General features: G+C 39.8%; 1 protein-coding gene and 2 non-coding genes across 4 annotated transcripts in view; all 3 read right to left on the bottom strand.

Moving 5' to 3' along the window:
• The window catches only part of LOC123650602 (putative ankyrin repeat domain-containing protein 19), a 70385-nt gene that overhangs the window by 9512 nt on the left and 40830 nt on the right, over positions 1-20043 (bottom strand). Inside the window, exons 12-15 of one of the 2 annotated variants that reach the window (XM_045569489.1) lie at positions 16114-16190; positions 10838-10871; positions 6260-6336; positions 978-1011 (exon numbers count right to left, since the gene is read on the bottom strand). In XM_045569489.1, coding sequence (XP_045425445.1) covers positions 978-1011; positions 6260-6336; positions 10838-10871; positions 16114-16190 — 222 coding nt within the window. The remainder of the gene's footprint in view (positions 1-977; positions 1012-6259; positions 6337-10837; positions 10872-16113; positions 16191-20043) is intronic. The other variant, XM_045569490.1, reaches the window with a different exon arrangement.
• LOC123621350 lies at positions 7452-7558 on the bottom strand. Its single transcript, XR_006729085.1, has one exon. It is a non-coding gene; the product is annotated as a U6 spliceosomal RNA (small nuclear RNA).
• LOC123621351 lies at positions 17306-17412 on the bottom strand. Its single transcript, XR_006729086.1, has one exon. It is a non-coding gene; the product is annotated as a U6 spliceosomal RNA (small nuclear RNA).

Genomic DNA, 20043 nt, shown 5'->3' on the forward strand with positions numbered 1-20043 from the left:
GGATGTTAAGCACAGGTGGAATTCCTAGAGAATACTTTGCTTGGTCTCTTAAGATTGCTTAAAATCCTGAAATTCTGTGTGCTTTGGATTTCCTCTATAGGAAAATGTGGAAGACTTAGCTGGCAGAATGGAAAGAAAAAAAACACAACAAAAGAAATACCAAAAAAGGCAGAGAAGAAAGAAAACAAAATCAAGACAAGATTAGAGAAAAGTCACAGAGGAAGAAAAAAGATGCTAGGAAAAAAGAAAAATCTTCATGAACTAGGCATGTGCAGTAGCTGAGGATAGTCTTACTGTCTACTTACTGGGAAGTCAGTAAGTAGAAAGATCAATCAGAAAAATCCTCTAAATAGACGCTAACTGTAATTAACAAAACATGGCATACATGTAGACATCCTTCACTTACAGGAAATTAACTCCTTCTAGGACTTGCTTGGTCTTGCTTATGTTAAACCTATGGTCCTGTGGCCACGGCAAAGTGAGATCTGCCCTCAAACTTTCGATGGTGAAAACAATGACCACTGCAATTGTTGAACATAGCAGGACAAGCTGTTGACTAACCAGCCTTCTAAGGAACACTTTTGAGGAGAGTTAACGTATAACTAAATCTGACTTTCTGCATCGATCTCAGCTGGACCTGTACCTGGATCCCAGTGCTGCACAGTTCTTTATCATATGCTCAGGGGAAGAAGTAGGGATTTGGGAGCCAGGCAGGTTTATTGTCAAATCATGGGTCAGCTACTTGTTCGCTATGGGATCATGGGACAATTAGTCAACTTCAGAACCACAGTAGCCTAATTCCTAAACAGGAATAGCACAAGTACTTTGCAAGTATTTGTGGAGATTATATGAGATGATCAATGTTAAGTACATGATATGGCATCTAGCTCATAGTAGAACACTCATCAAATATTAGTTTCTCTGCTTTGTATTCCCTTAGTGAACACATAATTTTTAAAAAATATGCAAGATCCTACCTGAACACGGGGTCTCCAGCAATCTCATCCACTGCTAAAGGAAAAAGTAAAATATATTTTAAATCAACCATATAAAATTATGGAACATTAAAAGCCTACGATAGCATGCTGGCCTATAATCCCAAGGTAATTAGGAGGCTGAAGTGAGCGTATTGCTTGAGGCTGACACTTTAACCCTGCAGTGCGCTATGATCACATACAATCATTGGATATGCTATAATACTGTACTGCTGATCACAAGCTCCTCTTATTCGTTTCTAAGATTTCTGTTCATTTCTTCTGAAACTAAAAACACTGTTCACCTACTAAAGGAGGCTCCTTAAAGAACAAGTCAAAAAGTGCATACAGTTGCATCAGAAGCATAGGAAGAGTTACACACTGCTCCAAGACAGATGGCTGTGACCATTAAGGACCACTTGGACCTCCAAGTTATTTCGAGAGTAATGGGGGTTTATCATACAGACAGATAGATATAGATATAGATATAGATATAGATATAGATATAGATATAGATATAGATAGATGGTTAAAAGTGTTGTGATCCAAGCCACCAAGTATTCTAGTTAAATCACAGATTACCAACTTCCGAACAAATATAATACCAGAAAAGCATTTCACATGAAAACTATGCCAGATAGAACACACAGTATTTGACAACCCAGAAGACACCTAAAATCTTGGCAGCCCACCATCAGTGACACTGTCATTGTGGTACAGACATTTGCCGTTAGAATCTAAGAGAATACCAGATACACTTTAGGACAAGTAGCCAACTGTCTTCAAAGGAAATAATAAACACTTGTAAGACATACATATGTTAGTAATATGTTCTCACACTATTTTCTCGTTGGAGATGAAATTAAAAAGAAAGCAGGAAAAGCAGAGATATCAGAAGGCGGCAAATGGAAAGAGAACTGCACTAATGAAGACATTCAGGTACTGACTTTTCTACTGAAGTCACCAGAATTCCCCAAGTACTGAGAACCAGTATATTCAGCATATCCCCTTACAGTTGCCTCCATATATTCTTTCAGTTTTCTGCAGTAAAGTATTTAAACGATGTCAGTTTCTCCAACTTGCAGGTCTGTAATCCATTGCTGACCAAAATTTGAAACCCAGTCCAAAAATGGCTGTGTTATGATTCCACGTCAGAGGGAGGGTATGTGTGTTCCACAGTGGCTTCCAGTGTTGCTGCCAGGTTTTGTTTCAGAATGCGTGCACAAGAGCTCATCAAGGCCGTGGGTATAAAGCAAGCATTTCCACAACAAGCAGATAAGAGAGACACCACTTCCCCTTACAGGTGATCTTCAGGTTTTAACAATTTTGGAGTAATATTGGCACATTGGACTCACCAGTCTAGACAATTTTCCTGACCCTATGTGGATACCTGCTGCAGTTACAAAACTTTTAGGTAGCATCTTAAAGATGTGTCCTTCCACATCTGGACACCACAAGTACGAGTCACATACAAAGTAGACCTTACAATTTTAAAATTGTTGTTTTGAAAAGGGAACCACCACAGATGAGAAAGTTCACTCCAACTCGCTTTAGTAATCTTACTTGCCAGAATTTATAGTCTCCTACTTGAAATTCTCATGTTTTAAAAAATCTTTACAACATAACTTGCTCTTGATTCCTCTCCGACATTTCTCTACCCACTGCTCAGTCTTCTTTGCTGACTCCTTTTCCTTTGGGAAACGTGGATGCGCCAAGGGTTTTGGCACTGGCCGCCTTCTCATTCTACATCCTCCCTATCAAGGAGAAGCTCATTCAGATCTATGACTTTGGTAATTACAGTAACAGTATTCCAAGTCTGTGACTCCAACCTCAGGGTCCCATCTCCTGGTAGAAATGCCTATCATCCAATTACCAACTGAAAATATCCCACATGAATATCCCGTTAAACTCAACATGGATAGAAAAAAGTTAATCTTCCCTGTTGACCTGCTGCTCTTCTCTATACACCTGACAGTTTGCTACTCTTTCCTCGTGTCCAATTTAAACGTGACTGCATAACCTGGAAACCTGTGAGTCAGACAGCTGAGATTTCTCTCTGCCCTTAAATTTGAACATTCAATAACCACTAAATCATATGAACTGTCTTTCTCTTCTAAGTCCTCTTTACATGCCTACCACCAAGGTTTTATTTCAAGATTCAGCATGGACTCTTAACTTCTGGCTCTCACAGGGGGAAAAAACCCACCAACTATTATCATTACTTCTTAAATTTAAAAAAAAAATAAGTAAAAAAAGGAAAAGGCAAGAAAAAGAACAACGTCTTAAAATGAATAAACTGACCTTCCTAACTATTTCCTTCACTGTGGATGGGTAACCACTAGATTGCTACTAATCCAAGCTTTGTGTGACAAGGAAACTACAGCTTTGACTATTGTAAAAGCTTCCTTCTCTTGTCCTCCAGTCTCATTAGATGGTAACCTTCCATCTACCTTCTACATGGGGGGGTCAGGAAACTACAGGCCACAGGCCACATCTACCCTGCCACACGGTTATTTAAACCAAGTTTCGTCGGAGCACAGTCATGTCTATTTGCTTACCTCTTATCTATGACTGCTTTCATACTTCAATGGCAGGGTTGAATAGATATGACTGAGACCACCTGGCCTAAAAGGTATACTACCTCAACCCTTTACAGAAAAATCTTGACCATCCCTGCTTTACACCATAACCACAATGCCCTCATACTCAATTCTAATCCTGTGACTCCCAGGAAAATGGAACTGCTGGAAAACCTTGCAAATCTGACCCATGAGTCTCAGCTTTTGCACTTGCTGTTCTTGGACCTCATGTGCAATCCTGCCAGGTGTTCCTTCTGCCAAGCACCATCTTTCTGCCTCTTTACCTGGCAAACTTCTACTCACTCTGCCTTGCTTACCTTAAATCCTAGTCAATGTCTAAAGAATTAATTCTGCATGATAGACTTAAAGTGTCTGGCACACATTTAACACGATAAGTACAAGGTAAATGATGATTATATTAATAAGCTCCCAGAGGGCATCTGGCACCCAGTAACCACTGAATAAAGTAGTAAATAATATAAGTAACAATAAAAATAAGTTCCTGACTGTATTTGTAAAATGTACGTGTTTAGTTATATCGGAACAATACTTATCACCCAAAAGACATTTGATAGCTATTTGTGAGGTGGGCAAGTGAATACGATGAATAAAAACGGTTTGACAGTTCCGTTGAAGAAACACAGAAGTGAAACAGGAACAGGTCTAGCTTATCACAAGCACCTCAAAGACAAAAACTATGCCTACTCGACCTTTGTCTCCTACTACTTACAATACCTAAATTATGGAATTTCTTTGATGAATATATACTACATTAAAGGTGCCCTCATATACCTCAGATTGTACAAGGATGTAGGTGTCCCACCTAGGTAGCACAGTAGCATTTTTGTTATTGTGAAATACTTCTCTACTTTTATTATTATTGGTTTAGCCCACGGTTGGGCTACTGGAATATTTCTTAGGAAAATCGTTTGGCTAAGGGACACAAAGTCACTGTTATCATGACAATTATCCAGCAGATAGGAGAACACATCTCGTTCTAGTGAAGTAAATATATATCATTTGGTTTTAACCTATGGGGAATGAATTCAATAATAGTGAGACCTTGTTGGTATACGGATTTCTAACATAATCTGTACTTCTCAACAAAGAATTGCTTTTCTGACATCTTCATTCAATAGGTATCTTTATAAAATAATCCACTGGCTTGGTATGGTGGCCCATGATGCTTGTAATCCTAGCACTATAGGAGGCTGAGGCAGGAGGATCCTTGAGGGCAAGAGTTCCAGACCAGTCTGAGCAAGAGTCAGACCCCATCTCTACTAAAAATAGAAAAAATTAGCCAGCAAACTAAAAATAGAATGAAAAAAGTAGTTGGGTGCGGTGGCAAGCACCTGTAGTCCCAGCTACTCAGGAGGCTGAGGCAGGAAGATTGCTTGAGGCCAGCAGTTTGAGATTGCTGTGAGCTACGCTGATGCCATGGCACTCTAGCCTGGGAAACAAAGTGAGTCTCTCTCTCTCTCTCAAAAAAAGAAAGAAACCATCTCTGAAAAAAAAAATTTAAAAATAAGCTGGGCTTGGTGGCATGCACCTGTAGGTCCAGCTACTCGGGAGGCTGAGGCAGGAGGATCATTTGAGCCCTGGAGTCTGAGGTTACAGTGAGCTATGATGATCCTACTGCACTGACTGCACTCTAGGCCCTGCACTCTAGCCCGGGCAACAGAGTGAGGGAAACCTTGTCTCCAAAAATAAATAAATAAAATAATATTCTCCTATTAGTATTTTGCTGCACACTGGCCACAATTTGCAGTTAATATTGTCATTTGTTTATGCTATCAGAAAGGTATTTTTGAGTTCTCGGTTTTAACAATAGTTACTTTTCTGTGACACAAATCACTATGTAATACAAATACATAGTCTCCCTTTGACAACAGGTGTTTGAACTGCAGGGGTCCACTTAGATGCAGATTTTCTTCTGCTCTGTCACCCAGACACAGCTGGACCAACCTCTCCTATTCCTCCTCCTCTTTATCAGCCTAGTCAATGTGAAGATAAAGAGGATAAAGACCTTTATGATGATCCACTTCCAGTTCATGGATAGGAAATGTATTTTTTCTTCCTTATGATTTTCTTCATAACAGTGGCTTTTCACTAGCTTACCTAATTGTGAGAATACAATATATAACACATATGACATACAACCTATGTGTTAATTGACTATTTATGTTATCACAAGGCTTCCAGTCCACAGTAGGCTGTAAGTAAAGTTTTGCAAAGTAAAATGTTATACACAGATTTTCGGATGAAAGGGGATTGACGTCCCTAACCCTCCCATGGTTCAAGGTCAACTGTAACTACTATTCACTAAATGCAAACCATTTATTATAAAAATTAAATAGAAGATGCATTTTTATACCAAGTGCAATTCATTATAATGTGACTGGAAACGGAATATACTAACTTAAAAATCTTCTTTCTTATTTAGCCAAAAATATCAAACAGGATTTTAGGGACCAAAATTAAATAAATGATTTCTTTCCAGACAATATTGTTTGAGATAATAAATGACGTACGCCTAACTTAAAGTAACTCCGCATTCCAGACTACTAAAAAACATTCAAGAAGAAATATGCATGCAGTTTACACATTGACCTTTTAAACTCCTCCTTTATACTCAAAACTTCACTATTCCTACCTATGTATCTAGTGTACGCCCACCAAAGAGGCAGTCACTGTCAGAAGGCTTACCTGGATTGCTAATTTCAGAAGGATTTTCCAGAATCTTTTCTTCTTTATCTTCTGAAATTTGTTGGGGAATTCTATTTCTAAAAATGTAATAAATAAAATTACTATTTTAATACTGACATGAAAATCATTTACCAAATAAATTAAATTCTGAAGAGTATTTCAGACAATATCAGAGCTATTATAATAACAGATCTTTAATTATCCCATGTACCTCAAGTTTGTAAGCTCAACAAACTTCTTATTAAGCTTCTAGTTAAAGAAGAAAAGAAAGGCGAAGTACTCATGAAGGGAGTATAGAGCAGTGAATTAACCAGAGGTCCCTTGACATGATGCAACGTGTCCTGAACTCAGAAGAAGTCCTAGCTCTCTGTAAGCAACAGCTATTTGTTCTTGGACAAGTTGCTTCTCTCAGGCTCATTGCCTTCTAAAAATAAGGATTTTACTGCCTTAGTTCACTGGGTTCCAAAAAAACATTTAATGAGAGAACAGTTTTACAAGGCTCAGAAAGATAGGGAATCAATGGAATAATTTGTCCTTGAACTTTATGGCTGAAATGATTTTGGAATCCCAAACAAAACACATTTGTAGTTTTCCATAGGTACTAATACTCAAATGATACAGTTTTCAAAAATGTTACTAAGCCCCACCCTTGTTTATTACTTGTTCTACTGTTTGTGGCTTGCAATTCAGGGAATCTCATCTGTTTCTTAATTTTAACAAAATTTATTATAAATATTACTTCAGTAAATGGGATAACATAATCGTCCACTGTTACTGAGCTACTTAATCACAGCAAGGGCAGAAAATTAATGGATGTCATAACCTAACTTGGACTACTACTGTTCCTCCTCTACCTGCTCAAACTCTGAATCAGCAGATCTTTGCTAGAATGATGCTTAATCTCCATGCCCGTCTCCAACTGACGTGGCAGGCAAAACCCTATTTTTATTTAAGTTGAACAAAGGCAATGCAAGTTGACATTTTCTCATTTCTAACTACCAACAACATATTTGCACACAACATTCCACACTACTGAGCTCCATTGACATTTCATAGATCATATTATGGGCCTATCTCTGTACTGAAAGTCCCAATACAATTTTAATATTGGGTGTCACCTGTTTTTGCCTTGACACACACTGTTACCTTGGAGCTAGTCAGCAAATGGGCAAATGATGTTTCAGGGACTGGATAAAACACGGAATGCTTCACCGATGTTTATGTCTACCTTGGGCAGGGACCATGCTAATCTTCTCTGCAGGGTTCCAATTTTAGTGTATATGCTGCCGGAGCAAACACAAAGCCCTACTTTTCTTTGTGGATACTGATGACTCATGGATGAAGCTTGGCTCTGTTAAATTCAACTATTCTACTTTAGATTCAGAGAATTCTGTTGAATGGCTTTCTTGCTACGAAGAATCTGAAAATAATTTTAGAACATGACACACACACGCAAGTGCCTTGGGAGGTTTTCATTGCTAACAGTAAACAGGTCACTTGCCAGGCCAACTGTGAGTTGGTGACCACTACTCTGGGGAAGGACGATATGGGAACGTCTGCTACCTAAGAAAAGGTGCTACACGGGATAGAAAGGGCCCTCAGGATACAGATGTGGTAGCAAAGAAGTAAGGAAATTCTCATCTCTTCCTGTAACATTATTTGAACCTCTCTGAACTTTAGAACAATCCCAACTACTACTTGCTGTAGAAAAGACAGACAAAGGCCTCAAAGGGTAACTGACCATTACCTTTGAGACCTTGCTCAAAGGTCTAGGCTAAGTCTAGGCTAACATGAGTACTCCACAGACAGTTCTGAGTGTGAGGGAAAGGTCAACTTGCTCACTATGTGTGTGGCTAAAGCTATGAGGCCCGACTGCCAGAGCAGAGTACTGGTGTTTTGGGAATGATGGCTGAGCAATTAAGCATTTGAATGTGATCTAAAAAAAAATAACTTTGAAATCTAAGTACGTATCACCATGAAGACTGCGGGATCTGGGTCAGTGAGGGCACCCTGGTAGCAAAGGTCAATCCTTCCCAGACTGCAGGACCAGTCTCAATAGCAACAAGGCAGCACCAGAACTGACAGAATGACTGAAAGGTCCTTTAATTCCCTTCCCTTTTTTAGATTTTACCAAATTGTTTAGAGACATGGTCTCACTCTGTCACCCACGCTGGGATGCAGTGGCACAATCATAGCTTACTGGTGCTTCAAACTCCTGGGATTAAGTGATCCTCCTGCCTCAGCCCCTTGACTACCTAGGAATACAGGCAGGCACCACCACCCAATGCCTATTTTTTCTTTTTTTTTAAGAGATGGGGTCTACCTATGCCGCCCAGGCTGTTCTTGAACACCTAGCCTCAAGTAATCATCCTGCCTAACCCTCCCAAAGTGCTGGGATTATAGGCGTGAGCCTTCACACCTAGTTTTCCCCTCCTTCTAACCTGTAATTAGAACTGTCTTCCTTGTACTTAGGGAACCCCTTCGTTTCTTGAAAAATTCAAGCAGGAGGGTAGAGGACATAATGCCCAAAAGATTCACAGGCACTCAGATACCCAAGCAGAGAGACTCCTGGAAAAACAGAATCCTGGAAGTTGTACTTCTATTTCCCATAGTATTGTCTAAACGTCTTCCTTCTTATGGGCTCCCACTTCCAGATCCCTCCCCTCTTCTGCAGGGCTCCATGGCAGTCTCCAACCTCTAAATATTCAGCCTAAGAAAGCACAGATTCCTGAAAGGATGGGCCCAAGTGACCAAGAGCAGGAGATCTCTATTTCCCTGCTCCTAGAAAACAAGTGAAAGGGACGCTCAGTCACACTCTCCTAGCAGAGACATGTTACAAACTACCCAACTGAAGCTCCATGAGGGATCTCCCAGCCATTCCCACCCCTGCCTTCCCTACATGTACATGGGAAGGACATCAGTGAATTGGGAAAAGAGGTGGCGGAGACACCGGACCTGGGACACACATCTGTCTTTCAGGAACCTCCAGACCCTAGGAATCGAGGGGCTCTCAGCCAGCCCTCTGTAACTTGAGGTGGAAGCAGATGATACCACATTCTGATGTGCTCTACAGATTCTTCCAAAATTCTTCAAACATCTTTCAATAGCAACCTCCAAATCTGTCAGTTCCTCCAATTAAACAAAAAAACAGCAAGCTCTTCAGGACTCCCTTTGAGTCCTCTATTTTAAGATACTCTTCTAGATAACTCCCGACTCCCTGTGTCCTTCATTCCTATGATTCATCTTTATCAAACTTCTCAGACACTCCAATATTCTGATTTCTTTTCTAAAACGCGCATTCCTGTACAACCCAGTGTTGTTTCTCTTCAAACTTGGTGTTCCCCTGCTAATTCCATTCATATCCACTAACACTGAGCTCATCAGCTAATTGCATTCTTATCCTTTTCCGTTGGCTTCACTAGACCCACACCCACTGTCTATTATTAAAACACTCACCTACAGGATGATAAACAAGGAAGAGTACTGGGCTTTCGATTAAGAAACCTGAGTTCACATCTCATTTCTAACACTCACTATCTCCAAATGAGTCACTTTAATCTCTTTGACTTTCAGGTTCTCCACCTGAGCAATTACTAGGGCAGGATGTTAAGCACAGGTGGAATTCCTAGAGAATACTTTGCTTGGTCTCTTAAGATTGCTTAAAATCCTGAAATTCTGTGTGCTTTGGATTTCCTCTATAGGAAAATGTGGAAGACTTAGCTGGCAGAATGGAAAGAAAAAAAACACAACAAAAGAAATACCAAAAAAGGCAGAGAAGAAAGAAAACAAAATCAAGACAAGATTAGAGAAAAGTCACAGAGGAAGAAAAAAGATGCTAGGAAAAAAGAAAAATCTTCATGAACTAGGCATGTGCAGTAGCTGAGGATAGTCTTACTGTCTACTTACTGGGAAGTCAGTAAGTAGAAAGATCAATCAGAAAAATCCTCTAAATAGACGCTAACTGTAATTAACAAAACATGGCATACATGTAGACATCCTTCACTTACAGGAAATTAACTCCTTCTAGGACTTGCTTGGTCTTGCTTATGTTAAACCTATGGTCCTGTGGCCACGGCAAAGTGAGATCTGCCCTCAAACTTTCGATGGTGAAAACAATGACCACTGCAATTGTTGAACATAGCAGGACAAGCTGTTGACTAACCAGCCTTCTAAGGAACACTTTTGAGGAGAGTTAACGTATAACTAAATCTGACTTTCTGCATCGATCTCAGCTGGACCTGTACCTGGATCCCAGTGCTGCACAGTTCTTTATCATATGCTCAGGGGAAGAAGTAGGGATTTGGGAGCCAGGCAGGTTTATTGTCAAATCATGGGTCAGCTACTTGTTCGCTATGGGATCATGGGACAATTAGTCAACTTCAGAACCACAGTAGCCTAATTCCTAAACAGGAATAGCACAAGTACTTTGCAAGTATTTGTGGAGATTATATGAGATGATCAATGTTAAGTACATGATATGGCATCTAGCTCATAGTAGAACACTCATCAAATATTAGTTTCTCTGCTTTGTATTCCCTTAGTGAACACATAATTTTTAAAAAATATGCAAGATCCTACCTGAACACGGGGTCTCCAGCAATCTCATCCACTGCTAAAGGAAAAAGTAAAATATATTTTAAATCAACCATATAAAATTATGGAACATTAAAAGCCTACGATAGCATGCTGGCCTATAATCCCAAGGTAATTAGGAGGCTGAAGTGAGCGTATTGCTTGAGGCTGACACTTTAACCCTGCAGTGCGCTATGATCACATACAATCATTGGATATGCTATAATACTGTACTGCTGATCACAAGCTCCTCTTATTCGTTTCTAAGATTTCTGTTCATTTCTTCTGAAACTAAAAACACTGTTCACCTACTAAAGGAGGCTCCTTAAAGAACAAGTCAAAAAGTGCATACAGTTGCATCAGAAGCATAGGAAGAGTTACACACTGCTCCAAGACAGATGGCTGTGACCATTAAGGACCACTTGGACCTCCGAGTTATTTCGAGAGTAATGGGGGTTTATCATACAGACAGATAGATATAGATATAGATATAGATATAGATATAGATATAGATATAGATAGATGGTTAAAAGTGTTGTGATCCAAGCCACCAAGTATTCTAGTTAAATCACAGATTACCAACTTCCGAACAAATATAATACCAGAAAAGCATTTCACATGAAAACTATGCCAGATAGAACACACAGTATTTGACAACCCAGAAGACACCTAAAATCTTGGCAGCCCACCATCAGTGACACTGTCATTGTGGTACAGACATTTGCCGTTAGAATCTAAGAGAATACCAGATACACTTTAGGACAAGTAGCCAACTGTCTTCAAAGGAAATAATAAACACTTGTAAGACATACATATGTTAGTAATATGTTCTCACACTATTTTCTCGTTGGAGATGAAATTAAAAAGAAAGCAGGAAAAGCAGAGATATCAGAAGGCGGCAAATGGAAAGAGAACTGCACTAATGAAGACATTCAGGTACTGACTTTTCTACTGAAGTCACCAGAATTCCCCAAGTACTGAGAACCAGTATATTCAGCATATCCCCTTACAGTTGCCTCCATATATTCTTTCAGTTTTCTGCAGTAAAGTATTTAAACGATGTCAGTTTCTCCAACTTGCAGGTCTGTAATCCATTGCTGACCAAAATTTGAAACCCAGTCCAAAAATGGCTGTGTTATGATTCCACGTCAGAGGGAGGGTATGTGTGTTCCACAGTGGCTTCCAGTGTTGCTGCCAGGTTTTGTTTCAGAATGCGTGCACAAGAGCTCATCAAGGCCGTGGGTATAAAGCAAGCATTTCCACAACAAGCAGATAAGAGAGACACCACTTCCCCTTACAGGTGATCTTCAGGTTTTAACAATTTTGGAGTAATATTGGCACATTGGACTCACCAGTCTAGACAATTTTCCTGACCCTATGTGGATACCTGCTGCAGTTACAAAACTTTTAGGTAGCATCTTAAAGATGTGTCCTTCCACATCTGGACACCACAAGTACGAGTCACATACAAAGTAGACCTTACAATTTTAAAATTGTTGTTTTGAAAAGGGAACCACCACAGATGAGAAAGTTCACTCCAACTCGCTTTAGTAATCTTACTTGCCAGAATTTATAGTCTCCTACTTGAAATTCTCATGTTTTAAAAAATCTTTACAACATAACTTGCTCTTGATTCCTCTCCGACATTTCTCTACCCACTGCTCAGTCTTCTTTGCTGACTCCTTTTCCTTTGGGAAACGTGGATGCGCCAAGGGTTTTGGCACTGGCCGCCTTCTCATTCTACATCCTCCCTATCAAGGAGAAGCTCATTCAGATCTATGACTTTGGTAATTACAGTAACAGTATTCCAAGTCTGTGACTCCAACCTCAGGGTCCCATCTCCTGGTAGAAATGCCTATCATCCAATTACCAACTGAAAATATCCCACATGAATATCCCGTTAAACTCAACATGGATAGAAAAAAGTTAATCTTCCCTGTTGACCTGCTGCTCTTCTCTATACACCTGACAGTTTGCTACTCTTTCCTCGTGTCCAATTTAAACGTGACTGCATAACCTGGAAACCTGTGAGTCAGACAGCTGAGATTTCTCTCTGCCCTTAAATTTGAACATTCAATAACCACTAAATCATATGAACTGTCTTTCTCTTCTAAGTCCTCTTTACATGCCTACCACCAAGGTTTTATTTCAAGATTCAGCATGGACTCTTAACTTCTGGCTCTCACAGGGGGAAAAAACCCACCAACTATTATCATTACTTCTTAAATTTAAAAAAAAAATAAGTAAAAAAAGGAAAAGGCAAGAAAAAGAACAACGTCTTAAAATGAATAAACTGACCTTCCTAACTATTTCCTTCACTGTGGATGGGTAACCACTAGATTGCTACTAATCCAAGCTTTGTGTGACAAGGAAACTACAGCTTTGACTATTGTAAAAGCTTCCTTCTCTTGTCCTCCAGTCTCATTAGATGGTAACCTTCCATCTACCTTCTACATGGGGGGGTCAGGAAACTACAGGCCACAGGCCACATCTACCCTGCCACACGGTTATTTAAACCAAGTTTCGTCGGAGCACAGTCATGTCTATTTGCTTACCTCTTATCTATGACTGCTTTCATACTTCAATGGCAGGGTTGAATAGATATGACTGAGACCACCTGGCCTAAAAGGTATACTACCTCAACCCTTTACAGAAAAATCTTGACCATCCCTGCTTTACACCATAACCACAATGCCCTCATACTCAATTCTAATCCTGTGACTCCCAGGAAAATGGAACTGCTGGAAAACCTTGCAAATCTGACCCATGAGTCTCAGCTTTTGCACTTGCTGTTCTTGGACCTCATGTGCAATCCTGCCAGGTGTTCCTTCTGCCAAGCACCATCTTTCTGCCTCTTTACCTGGCAAACTTCTACTCACTCTGCCTTGCTTACCTTAAATCCTAGTCAATGTCTAAAGAATTAATTCTGCATGATAGACTTAAAGTGTCTGGCACACATTTAACACGATAAGTACAAGGTAAATGATGATTATATTAATAAGCTCCCAGAGGGCATCTGGCACCCAGTAACCACTGAATAAAGTAGTAAATAATATAAGTAACAATAAAAATAAGTTCCTGACTGTATTTGTAAAATGTACGTGTTTAGTTATATCGGAACAATACTTATCACCCAAAAGACATTTGATAGCTATTTGTGAGGTGGGCAAGTGAATACGATGAATAAAAACGGTTTGACAGTTCCGTTGAAGAAACACAGAAGTGAAACAGGAACAGGTCTAGCTTATCACAAGCACCTCAAAGACAAAAACTATGCCTACTCGACCTTTGTCTCCTACTACTTACAATACCTAAATTATGGAATTTCTTTGATGAATATATACTACATTAAAGGTGCCCTCATATACCTCAGATTGTACAAGGATGTAGGTGTCCCACCTAGGTAGCACAGTAGCATTTTTGTTATTGTGAAATACTTCTCTACTTTTATTATTATTGGTTTAGCCCACGGTTGGGCTACTGGAATATTTCTTAGGAAAATCGTTTGGCTAAGGGACACAAAGTCACTGTTATCATGACAATTATCCAGCAGATAGGAGAACACATCTCGTTCTAGTGAAGTAAATATATATCATTTGGTTTTAACCTATGGGGAATGAATTCAATAATAGTGAGACCTTGTTGGTATACGGATTTCTAACATAATCTGTACTTCTCAACAAAGAATTGCTTTTCTGACATCTTCATTCAATAGGTATCTTTATAAAATAATCCACTGGCTTGGTATGGTGGCCCATGATGCTTGTAATCCTAGCACTATAGGAGGCTGAGGCAGGAGGATCCTTGAGGGCAAGAGTTCCAGACCAGTCTGAGCAAGAGTCAGACCCCATCTCTACTAAAAATAGAAAAAATTAGCCAGCAAACTAAAAATAGAATGAAAAAAGTAGTTGGGTGCGGTGGCAAGCACCTGTAGTCCCAGCTACTCAGGAGGCTGAGGCAGGAAGATTGCTTGAGGCCAGCAGTTTGAGATTGCTGTGAGCTACGCTGATGCCATGGCACTCTAGCCTGGGAAACAAAGTGAGTCTCTCTCTCTCTCTCAAAAAAAGAAAGAAACCATCTCTGAAAAAAAAAATTTAAAAATAAGCTGGGCTTGGTGGCATGCACCTGTAGGTCCAGCTACTCGGGAGGCTGAGGCAGGAGGATCATTTGAGCCCTGGAGTCTGAGGTTACAGTGAGCTATGATGATCCTACTGCACTGACTGCACTCTAGGCCCTGCACTCTAGCCCGGGCAACAGAGTGAGGGAAACCTTGTCTCCAAAAATAAATAAATAAAATAATATTCTCCTATTAGTATTTTGCTGCACACTGGCCACAATTTGCAGTTAATATTGTCATTTGTTTATGCTATCAGAAAGGTATTTTTGAGTTCTCGGTTTTAACAATAGTTACTTTTCTGTGACACAAATCACTATGTAATACAAATACATAGTCTCCCTTTGACAACAGGTGTTTGAACTGCAGGGGTCCACTTAGATGCAGATTTTCTTCTGCTCTGTCACCCAGACACAGCTGGACCAACCTCTCCTATTCCTCCTCCTCTTTATCAGCCTAGTCAATGTGAAGATAAAGAGGATAAAGACCTTTATGATGATCCACTTCCAGTTCATGGATAGGAAATGTATTTTTTCTTCCTTATGATTTTCTTCATAACAGTGGCTTTTCACTAGCTTACCTAATTGTGAGAATACAATATATAACACATATGACATACAACCTATGTGTTAATTGACTATTTATGTTATCACAAGGCTTCCAGTCCACAGTAGGCTGTAAGTAAAGTTTTGCAAAGTAAAATGTTATACACAGATTTTCGGATGAAAGGGGATTGACGTCCCTAACCCTCCCATGGTTCAAGGTCAACTGTAACTACTATTCACTAAATGCAAACCATTTATTATAAAAATTAAATAGAAGATGCATTTTTATACCAAGTGCAATTCATTATAATGTGACTGGAAACGGAATATACTAACTTAAAAATCTTCTTTCTTATTTAGCCAAAAATATCAAACAGGATTTTAGGGACCAAAATTAAATAAATGATTTCTTTCCAGACAATATTGTTTGAGATAATAAATGACGTACGCCTAACTTAAAGTAACTCCGCATTCCAGACTACTAAAAAACATTCAAGAAGAAATATGCATGCAGTTTACACATTGACCTTTTAAACTCCTCCTTTATACTCAAAACTTCACTATTCCTACTTATGTATCTAGTGTACGCCCACCAAAGAGGCAGTCACTGTCAGAAGGCTTACCTGGATTGCTAATTTCAGAAGGATTTTCCAGAATCTTTTCTTCTTTATCTTCTGAAATTTGTTGGGGAATTCTATTTCTAAAAATGTAATAAATAAAATTACTATTTTAATACTGACATGAAAATCATTTACCAAATAAATTAAATTCTGAAGAGTATTTCAGACAATATCAGAGCTATTATAATAACAGATCTTTAATTATCCCATGTACCTCAACTTTGTAAACTCAACAAACTTCTTATTAAGCTTCTAGTTAAAGAAGAAAAGAAAGGCGAAGTACTCATGAAGGGAGTATAGAGCAGTGAATTAACCAGAGGTCCCTTGACATGATGCAACGTGTCCTGAACTCAGAAGAAGTCCTAGCTCTCTGTAAGCAACAGCTATTTGTTCTTGGACAAGTTGCTTCTCTCAGGCTCATTGCCTTCTAAAAATAAGGATTTTACTGCCTTAGTTCACTGGGTTCTAAAACAACATTTAATGAGAGAACAGTTTTACAAGGCTCAGAAAGATAGGGAATCAATGGAATAATTTGTCCTTGAACTTTATGGCTGAAATGATTTTGGAATCCCAAACAAAACACATTTGTAGTTTTCCATAGGTACTAATACTCAAATGATACAGTTTTCAAAAATGTTACTAAGCCCCACCCTTGTTTATTACTTGTTCTACTGTTTGTGGCTTGCAATTCAGGGAATCTCATCTGTTTCTTAATTTTAACAAAATTTATTATAAATATTACTTCAGTAAATGGGATAACATAATCGTCCACTGTTACTGAGCTACTTAATCACAGCAAGGGCAGAAAATTAATGGATGTCATAACCTAACTTGGACTACTACTGTTCCTCCTCTACCTGCTCAAACTCTGAATCAGCAGATCTTTGCTAGAATGATGCTTAATCTCCATGCCCGTCTCCAACTGACGTGGCAGGCAAAACCCTATTTTTATTTAAGTTGAACAAAGGCAATGCAAGTTGACATTTTCTCATTTCTAACTACCAACAACATATTTGCACACAACATTCCACACTACTGAGCTCCATTGACATTTCATAGATCATATTATGGGCCTATCTCTGTACTGAAAGTCCCAATACAATTTTAATATTGGGTGTCACCTGTTTTTGCCTTGACACACACTGTTACCTTGGAGCTAGTCAGCAAATGGGCAAATGATGTTTCAGGGACTGGATAAAACACGGAATGCTTCACCGATGTTTATGTCTACCTTGGGCAGGGACCATGCTAATCTTCTCTGCAGGGTTCCAATTTTAGTGTATATGCTGCCGGAGCAAACACAAAGCCCTACTTTTCTTTGTGGATACTGATGACTCATGGATGAAGCTTGGCTCTGTTAAATTCAACTATTCTACTTTAGATTCAGAGAATTCTGTTGAATGGCTTTCTTGCTACGAAGAATCTGAAAATAATTTTAGAACATGACACACACACGCAAGTGCCTTGGGAGGTTTTCATTGCTAACAGTAAACAGGTCACTTGCCAGGCCAACTGTGAGTTGGTGACCACTACTCTGGGGAAGGACGATATGGGAACGTCTGCTACCTAAGAAAAGGTGCTACACGGGATAGAAAGGGCCCTCAGGATACAGATGTGGTAGCAAAGAAGTAAGGAAATTCTCATCTCTTCCTGTAACATTATTTGAACCTCTCTGAACTTTAGAACAATCCCAACTACTACTTGCTGTAGAAAAGACAGACAAAGGCCTCAAAGGGTAACTGACCATTACCTTTGAGACCTTGCTCAAAGGTCTAGGCTAAGTCTAGGCTAACATGAGTACTCCACAGACAGTTCTGAGTGTGAGGGAAAGGTCAACTTGCTCACTATGTGTGTGGCTAAAGCTATGAGGCCCGACTGCCAGAGCAGAGTACTGGTGTTTTGGGAATGATGGCTGAGCAATTAAGCATTTGAATGTGATCTAAAAAAAAATAACTTTGAAATCTAAGTACGTATCACCATGAAGACTGCGGGATCTGGGTCAGTGAGGGCACCCTGGTAGCAAAGGTCAATCCTTCCCAGACTGCAGGACCAGTCTCAATAGCAACAAGGCAGCACCAGAACTGACAGAATGATTGAAAGGTCCTTTAATTCCCTTCCCTTTTTTAGATTTTACCAAATTGTTTAGAGACATGGTCTCACTCTGTCACCCACGCTGGGATGCAGTGGCACAATCATAGCTTACTGGTGCTTCAAACTCCTGGGATTAAGTGATCCTCCTGCCTCAGCCCCTTGACTACCTAGGAATACAGGCAGGCACCACCACCCAATGCCTATTTTTTCTTTTTTTTTAAGAGATGGGGTCTACCTATGCCGCCCAGGCTGTTCTTGAACACCTAGCCTCAAGTAATCATCCTGCCTAACCCTCCCAAAGTGCTGGGATTATAGGCGTGAGCCTTCACACCTAGTTTTCCCCTCCTTCTAACCTGTAATTAGAACTGTCTTCCTTGTACTTAGGGAACCCCTTCGTTTCTTGAAAAATTCAAGCAGGAGGGTAGAGGACATAATGCCCAAAAGATTCACAGGCACTCAGATACCCAAGCAGAGAGACTCCTGGAAAAACAGAATCCTGGAAGTTGTACTTCTATTTCCCATAGTATTGTCTAAACGTCTTCCTTCTTATGGGCTCCCACTTCCAGATCCCTCCCCTCTTCTGCAGGGCTCCATGGCAGTCTCCAACCTCTAAATATTCAGCCTAAGAAAGCACAGATTCCTGAAAGGATGGGCCCAAGTGACCAAGAGCAGGAGATCTCTATTTCCCTGCTCCTAGAAAACAAGTGAAAGGGACGCTCAGTCACACTCTCCTAGCAGAGACATGTTACAAACTACCCAACTGAAGCTCCATGAGGGATCTCCCAGCCATTCCCACCCCTGCCTTCCCTACATGTACATGGGAAGGACATCAGTGAATTGGGAAAAGAGGTGGCGGAGACACCGGACCTGGGACACACATCTGTCTTTCAGGAACCTCCAGACCCTAGGAATCGAGGGGCTCTCAGCCAGCCCTCTGTAACTTGAGGTGGAAGCAGATGATACCACATTCTGATGTGCTCTACAGATTCTTCCAAAATTCTTCAAACATCTTTCAATAGCAACCTCCAAATCTGTCAGTTCCTCCAATTAAACAAAAAAACAGCAAGCTCTTCAGGACTCCCTTTGAGTCCTCTATTTTAAGATACTCTTCTAGATAACTCCCGACTCCCTGTGTCCTTCATTCCTATGATTCATCTTTATCAAACTTCTCAGACACTCCAATATTCTGATTTCTTTTCTAAAACGCGCATTCCTGTACAACCCAGTGTTGTTTCTCTTCAAACTTGGTGTTCCCCTGCTAATTCCATTCATATCCACTAACACTGAGCTCATCAGCTAATTGCATTCTTATCCTTTTCCGTTGGCTTCACTAGACCCACACCCACTGTCTATTATTAAAACACTCACCTACAGGATGATAAACAAGGAAGAGTACTGGGCTTTCGATTAAGAAACCTGAGTTCACATCTCATTTCTAACACTCACTATCTCCAAATGAGTCACTTTAATCTCTTTGACTTTCAGGTTCTCCACCTGAGCAATTACTAGGGCAGGATGTTAAGCACAGGTGGAATTCCTAGAGAATACTTTGCTTGGTCTCTTAAGATTGCTTAAAATCCTGAAATTCTGTGTGCTTTGGATTTCCTCTATAGGAAAATGTGGAAGACTTAGCTGGCAGAATGGAAAGAAAAAAAACACAACAAAAGAAATACCAAAAAAGGCAGAGAAGAAAGAAAACAAAATCAAGACAAGATTAGAGAAAAGTCACAGAGGAAGAAAAAAGATGCTAGGAAAAAAGAAAAATCTTCATGAACTAGGCATGTGCAGTAGCTGAGGATAGTCTTACTGTCTACTTACTGGGAAGTCAGTAAGTAGAAAGAT

Source organism: Lemur catta, chromosome 15 (genome assembly GCF_020740605.2).
Source record: "Lemur catta isolate mLemCat1 chromosome 15, mLemCat1.pri, whole genome shotgun sequence".
Taxonomy (NCBI): Eukaryota; Metazoa; Chordata; class Mammalia; order Primates; family Lemuridae; genus Lemur; species Lemur catta.